This window comes from Orycteropus afer, unplaced genomic scaffold (assembly GCF_000298275.1).
Source record: "Orycteropus afer afer isolate SDZICR_OR568_19922 unplaced genomic scaffold, OryAfe1.0 scaffold00334, whole genome shotgun sequence".
Classification (NCBI taxonomy): Eukaryota; Metazoa; Chordata; class Mammalia; order Tubulidentata; family Orycteropodidae; genus Orycteropus; species Orycteropus afer.
In genome coordinates, this window is record NW_006921921.1 from 3,023,389 (window position 1) to 3,042,874 (window position 19,486).

Sequence of the window (19,486 nt, forward strand, 5' to 3'; positions counted from 1 at the left end):
TCAATGACATGAGACAAAGTATATGTGAACTGCTGTATGAAAAGTGAATTTACTCTGTAAATCTTCACCCAAATCCTAATAATAAAAAAAAAAAGCATATGGTATCAAATACTTTAAACTTATATTATGGTTTTATTCCGAATTATATCTTTTCTCATTTCTGTTTCATAAACTTTGTCAAGAGCAGTTGTAATTTTTGCAAAACAAATTATTTCATAAATACAAAATAGATAACTATAGCAATATAAAAGTAACACAATTAGAAATTTAATAACATTGCTTCAGTATATTTTTAGATACGGAGCTCTGTAAGATCAACAATGCTCTATACCACACAAAATGTGAGTAATGTAAAAAATATTATTTTTATCTAAAATCAGTTACAATATTTTAAGGGGCTAAAAAAATCAAATCCTCAGACCTTGACTATTACCACTCCTAACTGTTTTAGAAGAAATACCCAATCAAAAGGTCTTAAAAAAAAAGACATATAGAAAAAACTTAGACATAAAAGACTCCATGATAATTTTTATTCTTTATTGGTATCATTTAGGGACTTCCACTGTTCTGTTTCAATTTGAGATCTTTTCGGCGAAAAATACTTCTGAGGAGGTATATTGCAATGTGGGCTGTGAAAAAGCCACTTTTCAGAAATGAGCTCGGATATGGAATCCAGGGGGTGATTTGTACTGAGAGGCCCCAGCAGTGGGTGCTGGTAGATTGTGGTGATGTGGCCTTTTCCGCTCTCACTTTTGGCTGATAGAACTCTTTGCCTTGAAAGCTTTACTGCACCGTCCATTTTACCCAAAGCTACAATCTTAGAGGAATAGTCTTTCTTTTTCTTTGATGGCCCTTTTTCTGGGCCATTCCATAGTTCAACATCATTTTGTGCCTTCGGTCTGGTCTTTTCCTCAGCGGAAGTATAAGTAATGGGTCTCAAGATCTTTTTTCCTTTTCCAGAAATACGTTTTGATTTCTCTGAAACTGGGTGAGGTGCCAAGTCCATGCCTTTCGCCCTCTGTAGCTTGTCTGCATTCGGGCTCAATGCAGAGCTCACTGTATTACAAGTCTGAGCGCTGTGGTAAGTTAATTTAAGTAGTTTCTCCCATAAGGAGCCGCCATTCCTAGAACCCTTAGAATATTGCTGGCATGTGCCTTGAGGCCAACATCTCCTGCCTCGAATCCGCTCAATTTCCCTGAGAAGACTGAAAGGTCAGAGGTTATCAAGAAGTCATATACAGGGCATGAATTACCAGAAGTACATTTCTTTTTTGAGACATGAAACAGAAACTTACTTCAGAATTCCATGGACTGCCGAATGAGAAGTTCCCAGGTAGGTCGCCCTTAAATCAAGTGACCTGTACAAATAGCCCATTGCCTCAGTCATGAGGTTATGATAAGAGTCACTCAGCAGTAACTGACCTGCTGGATATTTGAAAATAAGACTATTAGAATGTTTTAAAATTACTCCTGGCTTCGCACATTGACAAGAGAAGGATAAAATGCAATTAATACACATAATGGAATACTGTGCAACACTAAAGAATAATTTAGAATCTGCGAAACACCTCATAATGTGGGTGAACTTGGAGGACATTAAACCAAAAAAAACCAAACTCACTGCCATCAAGTCAGATCTGACTCATAATGACCCCTCCTTGGGTTTTCAAGGCAGTATCTCTATGGAAGTAGACTGCCCAATCTTGCTTCCGAGGAGTAGCTGGTGGGTTCGAACCACCAGCCCTCTGGTTAGTAGTCAGATGCCTCAGGCACGATGCCACCAGAGCGCCTGGAGTACCTTTTGCTGAGTGAAATAAGTCAATCACAGAAGGACACATATTGTATTCCTCCACTGTTATAAAAAGTCAAGGAAAGGTTTATATATGGATGGAAACTTTCTTTGTTGGTCCCAGGGACAGACTGTGAGGAAAAATTAAAGAACAAAAAATGCAATTAAAAAAAAAAAAAAAAAGTACATTTCTAGATGATAGTTTTGGAACATCACCTACTGTAGTATTCTTGCCCAAAAATCTTTAACCTGAGTCTAATCATGGGGAAACAGTCAGACAGATACAAATTGAAGGGCATTTATTGGTAGAAGGCAGGAGGGAAACTTGACCTAAACTTTTCAAACATATCATGACAGACAAAACAAGGCTGGGCAAATGTTCTAGACTAAAAGAGACTTGATAACCAATGCAGTGTGAGATCCTCAATAGGATCCTGGGTCAGAAAGGAAACAGCTACAAAGGAGACTCCTGGGACATGGGGGAATCTGGTACATTAGATAAAAGCCTTGGTGATAGTTCAATTCCCTGGGTGTGATCATTGTGTTGTGGTTAAGCAGGGAAAGTCCTTGTATTCAGGAGACATGTGCTAAAGCACATAGGGATTAAAGTATCATATATGCAACTAACATTCAAATGGTTCAGACAAATACATATGTAGGTATGTGTGTGTATGTATGAAAGAGAGAACATACATATGGCAAAATGTTATCAGTTGGTGAATACAAGCGAAGCATAGACAAGTGTTCATTTTATTATTCTTGATGCTTCTTTGTAGGTTTGAAATTTTGTCAAAATAAAAATTGAAAAAAAATTTTACAAAGTGCTATTATGAATAATTTTATATAATTCTCCAAAATTTATTAAAAGGAAAACTACTGTATTTTATCATCTAATTTGCAAATTGTATTCATTGATCCATTTTCCCCATTTGCAAGCCTAGCATGAAGGAGCTGGACTTATGTCATTGATTATGTAGATAAGGTGAGCCTGGTGCATGGAGAGCAGCAGTCTGATGTGTGATGGAGACTGCTGGGTGTCTCAGGACTAAAAACTGTAGATAACCCAGCCAGCTCCCCTGTGTTAATAATAATAACAGCGCATGTATATGAGTGATTACCATCTGTCAGACCTGTGTAATCCTGTAAGGTAAAAATTACTGCCACTTGCCTTTTCATAAAAATGTTCATTTTTTAAATTCTTTTTCATAGGACACACATCCACATGGTTCAAAAATCAAGCTGGATATACAAAGGTATAAAGTGAAAAGTGTGTCTCCCATCTGTTCCCCTTCTGCCCAGTCTTACCTTAAAGTGTGACCACTGACACACTTTCAGTGTGTCCTTCCAGAGAAATTTTTTTATTATTGTTGAAAGTATACACAGCAAAACATCCACCAATTCAACAATTTCTACATGTACAACTCAGTGGCACTGACTGTAGTCTTGAAGTTGTGCAAACATTCTCACCCTCCTTTTCCGAATTGTTCATTCCTCACTGACAGGAATTTGCTGACTCCTAAGATTCCTATCTGAGCTTTCGAGTTGCTGTTGTCAGTTTGATCCCATACAAACAGTATTCTTCAAAAGATCTAAATGTTCAATACTAGGCATTACAAACATTCTTTACTAAAAATGACCTAACCTATTGTTTGGTTTACAGATTTCAGGGGATATTTTCAGTTTAAGATTTAAAAATTATTTCAGGGCAACAATCTTGGGGATTCATCCAGCCTCAATGGTCCCAGAAAGTCTGGATTCTGTGAGATTTTGAAATTCTGGCACATTTCCCCCCTTTTGATCAGGATTCTTCTATAGAATGTCTGATCAAAATGTTCAGTAATAGTAGCCGGGCACCATCCAGTTCTTCCAGTCTCACAGCAAAGGAGGCATTCATTCATGGAAGCAGCTAGGAACATATTCCATTTCCTCCTCCTATTCCTGACTGTATAGCAATGACTGTGAGGATGGCGCAGGACTGGGCAGTGTTTCGTTCTGTTGTACTTAGGGTTGTATAAGTCAGAAAAGACTCCACGGCAGCTAATAACATTCCTGACTCTCCTCTTCCTCTGATGCTCTAGACAAATACAGACCAATTGTGGTGCTTTGGATGCTTGCAAGCTTTTAAGACCCCAGGCATTACACAATGAACTAAGAGGTAGAACAGAAAAGCTAAACCGTTTTTAAGTCAATTACCTGAGATGTCCCATGAAATCATGACACTAATATTACAAACCAAGAAACCAAATCCCATGAGGAGTTTGGTTGTACATTAGCAGTCCTTCCATGGAATTGTCCATGCCTGTGCATATTACTTGTCTTTTAAAAGGGAGAAAACTAAAAGAGGCTAAGTAACTTGCTGTAGTCCATGGAGCAGCAGTTGGGGCTGCTTCACCCCCAGTCCCATGCCCTTGACTGCTGCACTAGGCTGCCTCCTCCCCCACACTGGGTTTCCTTCCTCTGCGTATCAGCTGTGGCTTCTGTTTGCAGAGATGTTCTCTCTGTAGCTCTGCTTCTTTGGGTCGTGGCCCATGTCTCACATTGCCCACAACGTCTTCTGGAAATCTGATAGGGGACTTCAGCTGCTGTCTCTGCTTAGCAATCTCTGGCTGTTTTTCTTCTTTCTGACTTACTTTCACGACTCCCTGGGATGTCCCCGGTTGCCCCAGTCTAAGCAGCAGAATGCACTTGTGACTTAGCCTTGCCGTGCTCAGGATGGCCAAATTGTACTGGCCTTAACTGTCCTTAAATGATGAAATAGAGAAGAACAGAACCACAGTGTTTATATGGTAGCTAAGCCAGAACATATTCTCAGAGATCCTCAAGGCCCCAATAACCAGATCATGCAGCTGTGACTGTGCATTCTGTACGAGACCCTCCAAGAGGCTCTGGCTTTCTACAGGATTGAGATTCCACACAGACAAGGCTCTGGTGCCCTTTCCAGGCACTGTTTCATTTTCTTGCTCCTCTGACTCCCTCTTAGTTATATATGTTGGCTCCTCAGGTCCCCGTACTCTCATGACCCATTCTGGAATGGCACCGATAGTTTTACCACGGAATTCTCTTGGACACAGTCTGATTCTTTCTTTCTGGCACCAAACATAGATGCTAATAAAGAGCTTCCTGGCCTAGACCTCACCCCCCTTCCACCCATCCTTTCTCAGAGCAGGTACCAGCTAGTCCAGCAGCCTGGTCAGTCCTACTAGCCCAGGCAAGAGGCAAGACCATGACCAACTGAAGTTGGAAAGGCACTAAACCTCCTCCCACTTGACACCTTTAGTCTAGAGCAGAAGGAACCCAACAGTTAGTTGCTCAATGGGTTGTTTTGCATACATTACCATATTCAATCCTCAGAATAACCCTAGAGGCAGATGGTGTTGCCCTCATTTGGAAGGTAATAAAACTACCTCATTTGGAAGGTAGTAAGACTCAGAAAGGTTATGGCCACCAGAAAATAGCAAAACTAGGATTCAAACCCAGGTCTCTAGTACCCAAAAACCACACTGATAGTTTCTAGGAGTGGGGATAAAGAGCACTGTTCTTGTTACATTGCTTCTTAGGAGAGTCTCCATAAAAACACAGCTAGAAAGAAACCAAGGGTTATGCTGCATGGCATCACCTTATTTCCAAGGGAATGTGAACTGGAATCGGATGTTAGACAGAAGATCCCAAGAATTCCCTTTAAAAATTGGATTTCCTAGTTTCCCCTTTTATTTTTAATGCTTAATGTTAAACATAAGGAGCCCTGGTGACACAATGGTTAAGAGCTTAGCTGCTAACCAAAAGGTCAGCGGTTGGAACCCACCAGATGCTCCTCAGGAAAAAAGACCTGACCACCTGCTTTTGTAAAGATTCAGCCTAGGAATCTACAGGCACAGGCATATCAAAGATATGGCAGGTCTTGCTCATGCCCTGGGCACCACCTGAAGGGGGGCACCACTGAGCAGTTCCTATTAACCATCACAGTTTCCATCACCAGCTATGAGAGCTCATTCAGCAAGTTAAAACTAAACAAAAACCATTAAAAAAAAAAAAAACCCACTGCTATTGAGTTGGATCCCGACTCATAGTGACCCCTCCTTGGGTTTGCAAGGCAGTATCACTACAGAAGTAGATTGCCCAACCTTCCTTCCGAGGAGTGGCCGGTGGGTTTGAACCACCAGCCTTCTGGTTAGCAGTCAGATGCCTCAGGCACTACCCCACCAGAGCTAACACGTTCATATTTGAGAGCCTCCACCGGTCAAGGCAGACTCTGTGATCTTGCTCTGCTTTGTGTAAAAGAGAAGAAACTGAAATAAATGACTTTGAGCACATAATAGACCAGTTTTCATCAGTGAAAGCAAGGAATGTGCAGTTGTAATTTTCATGTAGTACTGAAGTAAGTGACTCCATTTTGTAACTCTATTTTTGTAATGTCCAGCTACGGCTGGCAATATCTTGCTAAAACTCCATTTTCTGTGGCTGAAGTAAACATCTCATCCTGCCCCCACTCCCGGGGAGTTAGGGGTGCCCCTTTTGTCTTTTTCTTCTTCTCCCTCCTAGGCACATAAAGCAGCAAAATCACCCCTCAATGAACACCTGTGCTTGAACATGTATTCTGGGGTGATTATCAGAACTAACTCCCCTCACCCCTCAACGGACACCTGTGCTAGAGCACGTCCTCTAAGGCAGTTATCAGAACTAACTCCCCTCACCCCTCGACGGACACCTGTGCTCGAGCATGTCCTCTAAAGTGGTTATCAGAACTAACTCCCCTCACCCCTTGACGGACACCTGTGCTACAGCACATACTCCAAGACCCTGAAACTGCAGCTTCTGCTTCTGTGTTATCGCCTGCTTGCCTGCTCTATAAAATCTGCCTAAAATCAGACTTGTTGCTGCAGCATGGGAGCACGCTTCAGCTCCCTGCAGTCAGCCAGCCTAAATAAATCTCTGTTACCCAAAAGTGGACATTATAGTGGCTATTATTTTAAATTGAACCCATAACAGTACCATACTATGTTAAGTAAAATATTAATGAGCTTGATGTGCATTTTTGAGCAGATATGGTAATCTAAAAGATGGGTGTCAGATGTTTAGACGGGTGCAATTTCAGTGCTTGCCATGGGTGTTATTTTCCATAGATATGCCTCTGTCTATAGGGCAGTTCTACTCTGTCATATACAGTTGCTATGAGTTGGTATCAACTTGACAGCACATAACAACGTTAAAAATATAAAGAAATACACCCACTCCTCACCTATCGACATGGTTAGGCTCCAAAGACCAGGTCGTTATGCGAAAATCGGTTTTATGAGAACATGGAAAAGGACTACATCATTACACAACTGCCAAACCACGGAGAATCATGGCCCAGGTAAGTTGACACATGGCCTAGGTAAGTTGACACATGACCTTAACCATCACTGCCAGTGGTCCTTTCACCTCGCACCTCAGCATTCATTACTGCCAGACGTAGACCATGAATGTGCAAAATAGGCAGGCAGTTGATTTTTTACTATTGTTGTAAATGTGAAATGTCAGATAACAAGACAGTTGATAAGTGAGGAGGAGGTATATTTATTACTTCCTCTGGAAAAATTAAATGAGGTATTTATCCAAAGATAATTCTCTGCCCTTTTAAGCAGTCTTCATAAGTACAACTTTTTGCTAACCCCTTTATTCTACTGAAATGTAAGCCTATCCTTCTTACTTCAAATAATATTTGCTGTCAGCTAATAGGATGAGTTTTGCAATGCCAGCCCTGTGAGAAAGCTGTTTATTTCCTCCTGGCCCCACAGCTGCAACTCTGGTCATTGTTACCAGGTAATGAGTGATATCTCAGGTGTTGGCAGAGGTCCTCAAGTTCCCCTGCGTGAGTCCCAGACTGTTAACACTGCCCAACGATTGTTTTCTATTCTGTGCTGGGAGTGAATGGGGCTAAGAAGCAAGAACAGTCAGGGACTGTATTCTCTGTCCAGAAGGCAGGCTGCAAATATGTAACAAAGAGGGAGGACTATGCAGTATCTAAATGTTCTTTGAGGAAAGTTGTTTTTAATAATACTAATTATGCTGTCTAAAGGTTCTTTGTCAGAAGTCCTTCAGTCTGAGGAATTGTGCTTGCTTGCTTATTCTTTCAATAAATGTGCATGTCTGGAACAGACTGAGTGGGCAGTGGTGGTGCAGTGGAAGAACTCTTGCTTTCCATGCAGGTAGCCCGGGTTTGACTGTCCACCAATGCACCTCATGCACAGCCACTGCCCATCTATGTCAGTGAGGGCTTGCGTGTTGCTATGACAACTTAAAAACTTTAGGTGGAGCTTCCAGACTAAGACAGACTACGTCCAAATAATCAGCCAATCAATCCACAGATCCAATAATCTATGGTTCACAATGCTCCAATCCCGTTGTGCAAATGATTGCCATGAGGTGGGGGCCAACTCAACAACAGCTAGCAACAACAATAAACGGATTAGAGAGGAAGCTGTCTATCATGGTTCCAAATAAAACAAGAGGTTGTAATGGGACATCTTCATGGGGCCTCAATTTCTGCCCCAGAGAAAGCAATAAAAGAGCTTCAGGGGTACTCCTCACACCATCCCTCTCCATCAAGACTATCACCCAGTCTGGTTCGAAGGGAGCTGGCTGCAGATGGTGCCCTCTGGCATCTGCACCCAGTGCTGCACAAGCTCACTCTGCACCAGCTCAGGAGGCTGGTCCTGTGCAGACCCCTATCTTGGGGTTGAGAGAACAGAGTGGTTCTCTCTTTATAAGCTTTTGCCCTTACCATTCCACCAAAACTGGAGGTCCCCCATGACCTCCACATTGCTGAACACAAGGGTCAGTTCTCAGTCTGGTGGAGCCCTCTCCCTTCAACTTCTGTGATTTTACTGATTCACATTGTTAATACTGACTTTTACCTGAACCCTGTGATAATGGAAAACAGCCATGATTAAAGAAATCTGCCCCCCTCTGTGTTCAGGAAAATTGCTTACTGCAAATAACAACCCCTCCCATACGGCTTAGATAAAACTCATGGATGCCCACTTACCTAAGATGAAACCAAGCAAAGGCTCTCCTAACGCCCATTTCTTGCCTCAAAAATGAGTAACTGAATTGCTTATCCCCACTGATCAATCAGAAGCAAAGTGCTTGTTAACCAAACTTTGGCCAAGCTTCTTTCCTTCCCCCAAGTCCCTGAACTCTGCCCCACCCTCAAACCTTTTTTTTTTTTTTTTAAACTTTATAATTTATTTTCCATTTAACAGTTCGTACACCTTTTGTTTCATGACACTGATTGCAATCCCTACAATGTAACAGCTCTCTTCCCACTTCCATACTGTGGTTACCTTTCCCATGTGTCCTTCCTTCCTATGCATTCCTGCCCTCTGAGCTATCTCCCTACACCAATGCTGCCCTTCTGATCTCCCATAGACTACCTGGTACAACTGTTCACCTCATAGGGCTGTCTATTGTTTGGCTGGAAGTTAAGCTATGGGAGTGAGTTCAACTTGAGGCCTGAAGAGTAACTAGGGGCCACAGTCTCGGAGGTTTCACCAGTCTCTATCACTCTAGTAAGCCTATATTTCTTAAATAATTTTGAGTTTTGTTCTACATTTTTCTCCCACTCTATGCAGGATCTCCAATTTCTATCCCTTTCTGAGTGGTTGGCACTGGTAGCCAGACACAATCTAGTTCTCATCTCCAGGTCATGTAGGCTGAGGTTCCCATGGTCCACTAGTCCTTAGGACTAGTTGTTTCCTTGAGTCTTCAATTTTCTTCACTACTCCTTGCTCCAGATGAGGAGACACCAATTACTGCATATTGGATTGCTGCTCGCAAACTATTAAGACCCTAGTCACTACTTCCGAAAGTGGTGTAGAACGATGTTTTTGTGTATATACTACCTCTTTAAGAACCTCTCCCAGAGGATAAATTGACCTCAGTGTAAAATATTCTGATTTACCATCTGATGATGTCCCACTCATCCAACTTCCCCACACTTGGTTTTTTTTTCTATCCTTGGGAGCTCTGGTAGCTTAGTGCCTAAGGCATTTGACTGCTAACCAGAAGGCTGACAGTTCAAACCCACCAGTCATTCCTGGGAAGGAAGGTTGGGCAATCTACTTCCATAGAGATACCACCTCAGAAACCCAAGGAGGGGTCGCTATGAGTCAGATTTGACTCAATGGCAGTGAGTTTGGTTTGGTTTTGGTTTTGGTTACTCTCAGTCTCTAAAAGAAACATTTCTTTCCCTAATTCTCTGAGGGGCTTGCATGTCTTATGGTCAGAGTGCTTGCCATCTCATAGTCTCCCTCCCCCACTTCTACTATACTCCTGTTTCCCGTATTCTTTCTAAATAAAGCTTCTCGCTATTAAAGTCTGGCTTTGTTTTTAATTTGACATCATCTACTTATACACTTTTAGAGCCATTCGTCACCTTTTAGTACAGCCCCTTCCTCTGTACACCCCTCAAAATGCTGATATTCTCCCAAGTTCTGTCTCCTGCCATCATTTTGTCTTGTACTTTTCCTAGCTCTTTCATCCATTCTACTAGGTTGAGCCGCCACGTGTATGCTAATGACTCCTAGATGTTTTTCTCTGGCTCAATCTTCTAGCTCCTAAGAACGAGATTCATGTGTTCTACTGCCTACTGGTTATGTCCACTCAAATAGGAAATTCAAACTCATCATGTTCAAAATTAACTCATCATCATCCCCACTCCACAACCCCCTCCCAACCTGTGCTCTCTGTGTTGGAATGGCAACAGCATCATTCACTGAGTTGCACTGGCCTATGGTATACCCATAAACTGATGGATGGCCTTGAACTTTCCCATTCCTACACCTCCCATATCCAATCAAGCACTGAGTCTTGTGGGTTTTACCTACTGTTCTGGTTACCTAGTGCTGCTCTGACAAGAAATATACCACAAATGGTATGGCCTTAACAAACAGGAGTTTATTCTTACAATTTGGATGCTTTAAGTCCAAGTTCAAAGTGCCAAGCTCTAGGGGCTGGGTGAAAGCCCCTCAACCTTGGGGTCCAGCTCTGCCTCCTGCTCTCGGCCCACTGGAGCTAGAGGCTTTTCTTCACTCAGACAGCTGCTGGCTGCTGAGGCTGAGAAGCCCCAAGGTTGACAAGTCAAAAGGCACAGTCCTGATGTTACCAAACCACATGGCAGGCCATTAACTTAAGTCCATTGTAAGTCCCAAAGTCAGCAAAGCATAGCAGGCTGCTGAGCTACGACATGGCTACATGCAGGGTCCAAGCGTGCCATAAGCTAGAGACAATTCTCAAAACTTCTCCTTATATCCAGGAAGCAGACCACATACCCAAAGGCAGCAGCTATTCGACTGCTCATAGCAGATTCCACCATGGAGTTGATTACCAGTCTCATCATGGGGAATACTACATCCAGCTGCCCAGCCTCTCAACCAGGCCTAGCCAAGTTGACATAAACATAACCATCACACCTACTAAATCCCAACTCCAACCTTTCTTCTCCATTTCTACCATCCTTGCCTGACTTGATAGGAGTGAGTTTGGTTTATTTGGTTTTGCCTTATTTTACACAGGAGTCTCTCCAGTCATTCCTCAACCAAGTTCATATTCTATTTGGCCATGAGAGTGTGGTATCCAAAATACAAATCTACTTGTGCCCCTTCATGTTGGGAACCCTATAGCAGCTCCCTTGCCAAATCATTTAACATGGTAGACAAGACATTCCATGCCCTAAACCTTGCCACCTCCTCTAAAGTCATCTCCCAACTCTCCCATTCCAGGGTTTCATACCACTCTACCTTGACTTTGTTCATCTTTATCCTTTTTTGCTTGAAATACTTTCTCATTTTCTTCATCATGCCAACACCTGTCAAGAAGTCACTTTCACTGGAAAGTCTTCCTGATGCCTCTCTTCTGTGCTTCCCCTACAGCATTCCACCAGTGTCCATCACAGCAGTAGTCATATTGTACTGCAGTCATCTTTCCTGTGCTTGTCTCCCCAATAAGACTGCTAAACTCTAGAGCCCATGGACATGAGATTTGGGATCAGAGGACTGGGTTCCAAGTGCTAAGTCAACTAGTTATTAGCTTAAGGGTTTTAGAATGTCACTTGGTCTTTTTGAGGCCAGTTTTCTCATTTATAAAGTGGAAAAGATTATTATATCTAATTCATATGATTCCCTGACACATGACATATCTTTTTCTTCCTCAGTTTTAAAATTACTTTAGTGATTTCTAGAATCCCTTTCAGGTCTAAAAGTTTTCTAAGCTTATGAGGGCCATTTAACATTGTTCTGAAACCAATAGAAACAAACTCACTGCCATGAGATCTGACTCGTAAGTCAGATGTGACTCACAGAGACCCCTTCTTGAGTTTCCGAGGAGGTATCACAACGGAAGTAGATTGCCCAACCTTCCTTCCAAGGAGTGGCTGGTGGGTTTGAACTGCCAGCCTTCTGGTTAGCAGTCACATGCCTTAGGCACCAATAGCATTTAAAATTTCTAACCCACCAAACAATTACTAAGAAGCCCTGGTGGTGCAAACAGTCGAGCACTTGACTGTTAGCCAAAAGGTTGGTGATTTAAACCAACCAGTAGCTATGCAGGAGAAAAACCTGGCAATCTGTTGCTATAAAGATTATATCATTAAAAAAAAAACCTCTACAGGGCAGTTCTACTCTATCACATGGGGTCTTTATGAGCTAAAATCGACTCAACAGCACCTAATAACAAAAACAAAAAATGACTAAACCTACACAAGTAAATAAAGATCGATATTCTAGGCATTAGTGGCTGAAATGGACTGGTAACGACTGTTTTGAGTTAGACAATCATATAATCAACTATGCTGGGAATGACAAACTGAAGAGGAATGATGTCACATTCATCACCAAAAACAACATCTCCAAATGTTTCCTAAAGTACAGTGCTGTCAGTGATTGAATAATATTCATATGCCTACAAGGAAAACTAGTTAATACTTGTTGTTGTTGTTGTTGTTATGTGCCATTGAGTCAGACCTGACTCATAGCGACCCCTCCTTGGGTTTCTAAGGCAGTATCACTATGGAAGTAGATTGCCTAACCTTCCTTCCAATAGTTGTTGTTGTTGTTGTTGTTTGCCGTCGAGTCGACCCCGACTCATAGCGACCCCTCCTTGGGTTTCCGAGGCAGTATCACTACGGAAGTAGGATTGCCCAACCTTCCTTCCGAGGAGTGGCTGGTGGGTTTGAACCGCCAGCCGTCTGGTTAGCAGGCAAGTGTCTTAGCCACTATGCTACCAGAGCTCCCTCCAATAGTTAATACCACTATTATTCAAATTTATGCAGTAACTACTAAAGCCAAAGATGAGGAAATTGAAAATTTTTACCAACTTCTATGGTCTGAAATTGACCAAACATGCAACCAAGATGTATTGATAATTATTAGGATTAATATATTGGGTTATCTACTTCTGTAGTGATACCAGAAACCCAAGGAGGGGTCGCTACGAGTCAGATCCAACTCGACAGCAGTGAGTTTGGTTCAGTTTAGTTTTAGAATATGAAAGTTGGAAACAAAGAAGAATCATCAGTAGTTGGAAAATATGGCCTTGGTGATAGAAATGGTTCCAGAGATTGCATGATAGAATTTTGCAACACCAACGACTTATTCATTGCAAATACCTTTTTTAAAAAAAAAAAAATTATTTTGATTTAGGTGAGCAAATACCTTTCTTTAACAACAAAGTGGTGGTTATACACATGGACCTCACCTGATGGAATACACAGAAATCAGATCGGCTACATCTGTGAAAGAGACAATGGAGAAGCTCAGTATCATCAGTAAAACAAGGCCAGGAGCTGACTATGGAGAGATCATCAATTACTCATATGCAAGTTCAAGTTCAAGCTAAAGAAAATTAAAATAAGTCTATGAGTGCCAAAATACAATCTTGATTACATCCCAACTGAACTTAGAGACCATCGGAAGAAAAGATTTGACACACTGAACACTAATGACCGAAAAGCAGATGAGTTGTAAGATGACATCAAGAACATCACACATGAAGAAAGCAAACAGTCATTAAAAAGACAGGAAGTCAGAAGAGACTCTGAAACTTATTCTTGAACATACAATAGCTAAAGTGAATGGAAGAAATGCTGAAATAAAATAACTGGACAGAAGATTTCAAAGGGCAGCTCAAGAAGACAAAGTAAAGAATTATGATGAAATGTGCAAAGACCTGGAGTTAGAAAACCAAAAGGGAAGAACATGCTCAGCATTTCTCAAGCTGAAAGAACTGAAGACAAAATTCAACCCTCAAGTTGCAATATGAAGGATTCTATGGGAAAATACTGAATGATGCAGAAACCATCAAAAGAGGATGACAGGAATACATAGAGTCACTGTACAAAAAGAATTGGTCGATATCCCAACTATTTCAGGAGGTAGCATATGATCAAGAGCTAATGGTACTGAAGAAAGAAGTCTAAGCTGCACTGAAGGAATTGGTGAAAACAAGAAATTGACAGAATACCCATTGAGATGTTTCAACAAATGGATGCCCCACTGGATGTGCTTGTTTATGCCAAGGTTTTTGGAAGACAGCTACCTGGCCAATTGACTGGAAGAGATCCATATTTGTGCCCATCCCAAAAACAGGTGATCCCACAGACTGCAGAAATTACTGAATAATATCATTAATATCACACACAAGTAAAATCTTGCTGAAGATAATTCAAAAACAGTTGCAGCAGTATATTGACAGGGAACTTCTAGATATGCAACCTAGATTCAGAAGAGGACATGGAATGAGGGATATAATTGCTGATATCAGATGGATCTTAGCTGAAAGCAAAGAATACTAGAAAGATGCCTACCTGTATTTTATTGACTATGTAAAAGCATTCTACTGTATGGATCACAATAATAACAAATTATGGATAACACTGCAGAGAATGGGAATTCCAGAATTAAATCTTCTCATGAGGAACCTATACATAGACCAAGTGGCAGTCATGCAAACAGAACTAGGGAATACTGCATGGTTTAAAATCAGGAAGGATGTATGTCAGGGTTGTAACCTTTACCACACTTATTCAATCTGTATGCTGAGCAAATAATCAAAGAAGCTGGATTATATAAAGAAGAACACAACATCAGGATCAGAGGAAGACTCACTAACAACCTGCAATATGCAGATGACACAACCTTACTTGCTGAAAATGAAGAGGAATTGAAGCACTTACTGATGAAGATCAAACACTACAGTCTTCAGTACAGATTACACCTCAACATAAAACAAAAATCCTCACAACTGGACCAAAAAGCAACATTATGATAAACAGAGAAAGGATTGAAGCTTTCAAGGATTTCATATTACTTGGATCCACAATCAACACCCATGGAAGCAGCAGTCAAGAAATCAGACATCATAGTGCACTGGGCAAATCTGCAGCAAAAGACCTCTTTAAAGTATTAAGACACAAAGATGTCACTTTGAAGACTAAGGTGCACCTGACTCAAGCCATGATATTTTCAATTGCCTCACGTGCATGTGAAAGCTGGACAATGAATAAGGAAGACTGAGGAAGAGTGATGCCTTTGAGTTGTGATGTTGGTGAAGAGTCCTGAAAGTGCCATGGACTGCCAGGAGAACTAACTAACCTGTCCTGGAAGAAGTGCACCAGAATGCTCCTTGGAAGCAAGAATGGTCAGGCTTCGTCTCACCCACTTTGGTCATATTGTGAGAAGGGACCACTCCCAGGAGTAGGATATCATGCTTGGTAAGGTAGAGGGTCAGTGAAGAAGGGGAAGACCCTTAATGAGATGGTTTGACACAACAGCTTCAAAGATGGGCTCAAGCATAGCAAGCATTGTTAGGATCGTGCAGGACAGCACAGTGTTTTGTTTTGTAACACATAGGGTCACTAAGAGTTGGAGCCAACTTGACAGCACCTAACAACACCACCACCACAAGTAAAAAGGCAACTCTTTTAACAGACACAAACTGGCTTGCTGGATTAACCAGAGTCCTCTGTCCCTCAAGGAGCTCTGGTGGCACAGTGGTTAAAAGCTTTTGGCTGCTAACCAAAAGGTCAGCACTTCAAACCCACCAGCCACTCTGTAGGAGAAAGAAGAGGCACTCTGCTTCCATAAAGATTTATAGCCTTGGGAAGTTCTACTCTGACAATGACATTGAGTTTGGGTTTGTTATTTTATTTTATTTTTTTAAGAGAGAGAGAGAGAGAGAGTCACTATGAGTTGGAACTGATTCAGTGACAGTGAGTTTGTTTTTTTTTCCCATCCCCTCTGTAAAACACACTCTCCAGTGTCCAGGGCACACTGCATGCCTGCAGCTAGCAGGCTCATCTCTACTGTGCTGACATACTTCCATTCCTGACAGTTTGGTTCTACCATGACTAAGAGTCAATTGGGTTTTTAAGTCTAATTAACCAGAAAACCAAACTCACTACCATTGAGTACATTCCAACTTAAGCGACCCCATTAGGTTTCCAAAGCTGTAAATCTTTATGTAAGCAGACCGCCTTATCTTTCTTCTGTGGAGCAGCTGGTGGGTTCAAACCACCAACTTTCTGGCTAGTGGCCAAATGCCTGAACCACTCTACCACCAGAGCACCTTAAGTCTAATTGGGTCATTTAATCAAATATTATACAAAACAATGAAATATGAATGTGAAATGAAAGAGTTGTTTTCTATGAAAACCAAGCTGAGTGCTTTGAAAGGACACAGTAATGTGAGATGCTGAAAAAATAATGGTTTCAAAGTATGACATTGTGAAGATAGCCATTAAAGATTGAGAGTGAAAAGGCAATTATCTGGAAGGACCCTGCACACAAACTGCATCACAATTATCTAAGTTCTCACTCTAAAGAAACCAAAACTGAAAACTGTGAGGGATAACATTTTGAGAAAGACAACTTGGCATCCCAATAATGTTGTTGTTGTTGTTGTTGTTGTTATGTGGCATTGAGTCAGACCAGACTCATAGCGACCCCCCCTTGGGTTTCCGAAGCAGTATCACTATGGAAGTAGATTACCCAACCTTCCTTCCGAGGAGTGCCTGGTGGGTTTGAACCACCAGCCTTCTGGTTACCAGTCAAGTGTCTTAGGCACTACGCTACCAGAGACCCCATAATTGAAACAACAACAAAAAAAAAAACATCCTTGATTTTCAATGTAAAAAAAGTTTTGGGGAAGAATGTACAGCTATATGTTTAAATTAAGATCAAGATGTAAGGTTGTTGATATCATTCTGGATTAAGGGTCCAACTGCTATAGAGAAGAGGTGTCTGGCTGAGCCCAGCATTTTAAAATCAAAAGAGAAAAGGACTGACTCACCCTACTCAGACTCACCCACTGAAGCCTTTGTTTAATTTCTTCCTTTTAAATTTGACTGAGATGGTTGGCATTTCTTGTTTTAAAGAATCCCAGGGAGAGGGAAGTAACAAAATGTTCATCTAGCATACTTCATCCAAAATAAACAATTCAGTACAGAACAATCAGCTTGATATAATGGAATCTATGAAAGGCACAATTCTGCTCTTTTTTCCATTGAAATGGTTTCTCAGTAGGCAAATTTAAAACACTTACAAAAGAAAAGAGCAGTAGACTACTGTGTCAGAGGCAGCTTGGAACACAAATCAGAAAAATCCACTTTTTGTAGTCAGGATTAGTACAAACATTTTTAGAATTAACAGACTTATTAAGGGAAGATTTTTACTTGAAACTAGTTAAAAGGAGATAATATATTAAACAGAAAGAGAATGCACTTATGAATATGTATATTGCTAAACAATGATCAGAAGAAACAAAATTTAGGCTTTATCACCCTCTCACCAATCTATCATTTTCACATATGCTTATCCTAATCTCATGCATAAAATTTAACATTATAATTAAAATCTGAACTTTTTTTTTGTTATTATTGTGATTTGGGTGAAGATTTACAGAGCAAATTCACTTTCCATACAGCAGTTCACATACACTTTGTCTCATGTCTCTGACCACAGTTTACCACAATGCAACAGCTCCCCTCCCACTTCCTCCCCATAGTTACCTCTTCCCAGTGTCCATCCCTCCATACACTCCTGCCCCCTGAGCTATCTCCCTGTGCATACACAGCCCCTTCTTTCTCCCATGATTGTTCTCTCCAAGGAGTGTATCTACTTGAGGTAAATGTTTAACTCATATGCTTGTATTTTGTTTGGCTGGAAACCACAGGTGTGGGTTCAATTCCAGACCTGAAGGGCAGCTAAGGGCAATAGTCTCAGTGGTTCCACCAGGCTCTATCGGACCAGCAAACCTGGTCCCAACCTTTTTTTTTTTTTTTCTCCAAATGTAAAATCTGAACTATTAAAAATTGCTGGAATCCTGCTATTTTCATATCTTTTGATAGATTACACTACATTCTAAATGTTTATCAAATGTAATAATAAATGACTGTGGAAGGTACCAAGATATTTTATTAGCAGTTACTATTGTAAATCTACAATCTAAATTAAAATCTGGGAAGTCATTAGAGAGATGCATATCAAAACAACAATGAGATACCAAGTTCAACAAGACAGAAAATAACAAATGCTGGCAAGGATGTGGAGAGTTTGGGACTCTCAGACACTGCTGATGGGACTGTCAAATGGTACAACCACTGTGGAAAGCAGTATGGCAATTCCTTAAAAAGTTGGAAATAGAAATATCATTTGATGCAGCCATTCCATTACTAGATATATATCCTAAAGAAGTGAGAGCCATGACAAGAACAGACATATGCACATCCATGTTCATCACAGCACTATTTACAATAGCAAAAAGTTGGAAACAACCTAGGTGTCCATCAACTGGGGAATGGATAACCAAACTATGGTACATACACATAATGGAATACTATGCAACCCTAAGAATAATGTAGAATCTGCAAAACATCGCATAACATTGCTGAACTTTGAGGATGTTATGCTGAGTGAAATAAGTCAATCAAAGAAGGATAAATATTGTATTAGTCCGTTATTGTAAAAGTCAAGGAACAGTTTATATATGGAAGGAAATTTTCTTTGTTGGTTACCAGGGGTGGGAGGGTAGGGTAGGGAACACTGTTAGGTAGGCAGACATAAGTATTGATTTGGATGAAGAGAAGGGCAATGTACCAAACGTGAGTGATCAACATGGTGGCATTGAGGAAGAGGAAGACATAGAGAGGTACATAGGAGGTGCAGACAACAAAGATGAACCCTTTTGAACATACAGTACTGTGTTGTCAGTGAAGGCAAACACAGGTATACAGGTGGATAGATGGGTGGACAGGCTGAACTATTAGGTATGTCTATGCAGCAGGGAGTATACCCAAGACCATGTTTAGAGTTGGCAGACAATGGTTCTACAAGTGTGTTTGTATGTTCTGTAAGAATTCCCAGGGGTATAGTAGAACTGACAAGGGACAAGGTTGTAGTCACTTCTTGGTCACAGCCAGCTACCCAGAGGGACCGAGTAGTTGAACCTGTGAGCTTGGGACCATAATCGCAGGGGACATTGAGCTCAATTGGCATCCCATACTACACAAAACATTTTTCTACCTCCTACTTTGGTGAGTAGCAACTGGGATCTTAAAAGCTTGCAAGCAAACCTATACAACTATGAGACCAGAAGAACTAGATGGTGCCCAGCTACCACTGCCATCCATTTGGAAGGGATGTAGGAGATCCTGCATAAAGAGGG

The 19,486-nt window shown here is 41.2% G+C and overlaps 1 protein-coding gene across 1 annotated transcript in view; it reads right to left on the reverse strand.

The window, feature by feature from the left end:
• Positions 1–529: 529 nt before the first annotated feature.
• Positions 530–19,486, reverse strand: part of LOC103206886 (putative tetratricopeptide repeat protein 41) — a 123,271-nt gene continuing 104,314 nt past the window's right edge. Inside the window, 2 exon segments of the mRNA XM_007952403.1 lie at positions 530–1,205; positions 1,296–1,425. Coding sequence (XP_007950594.1) covers positions 530–1,205; positions 1,296–1,425 — 806 coding nt within the window.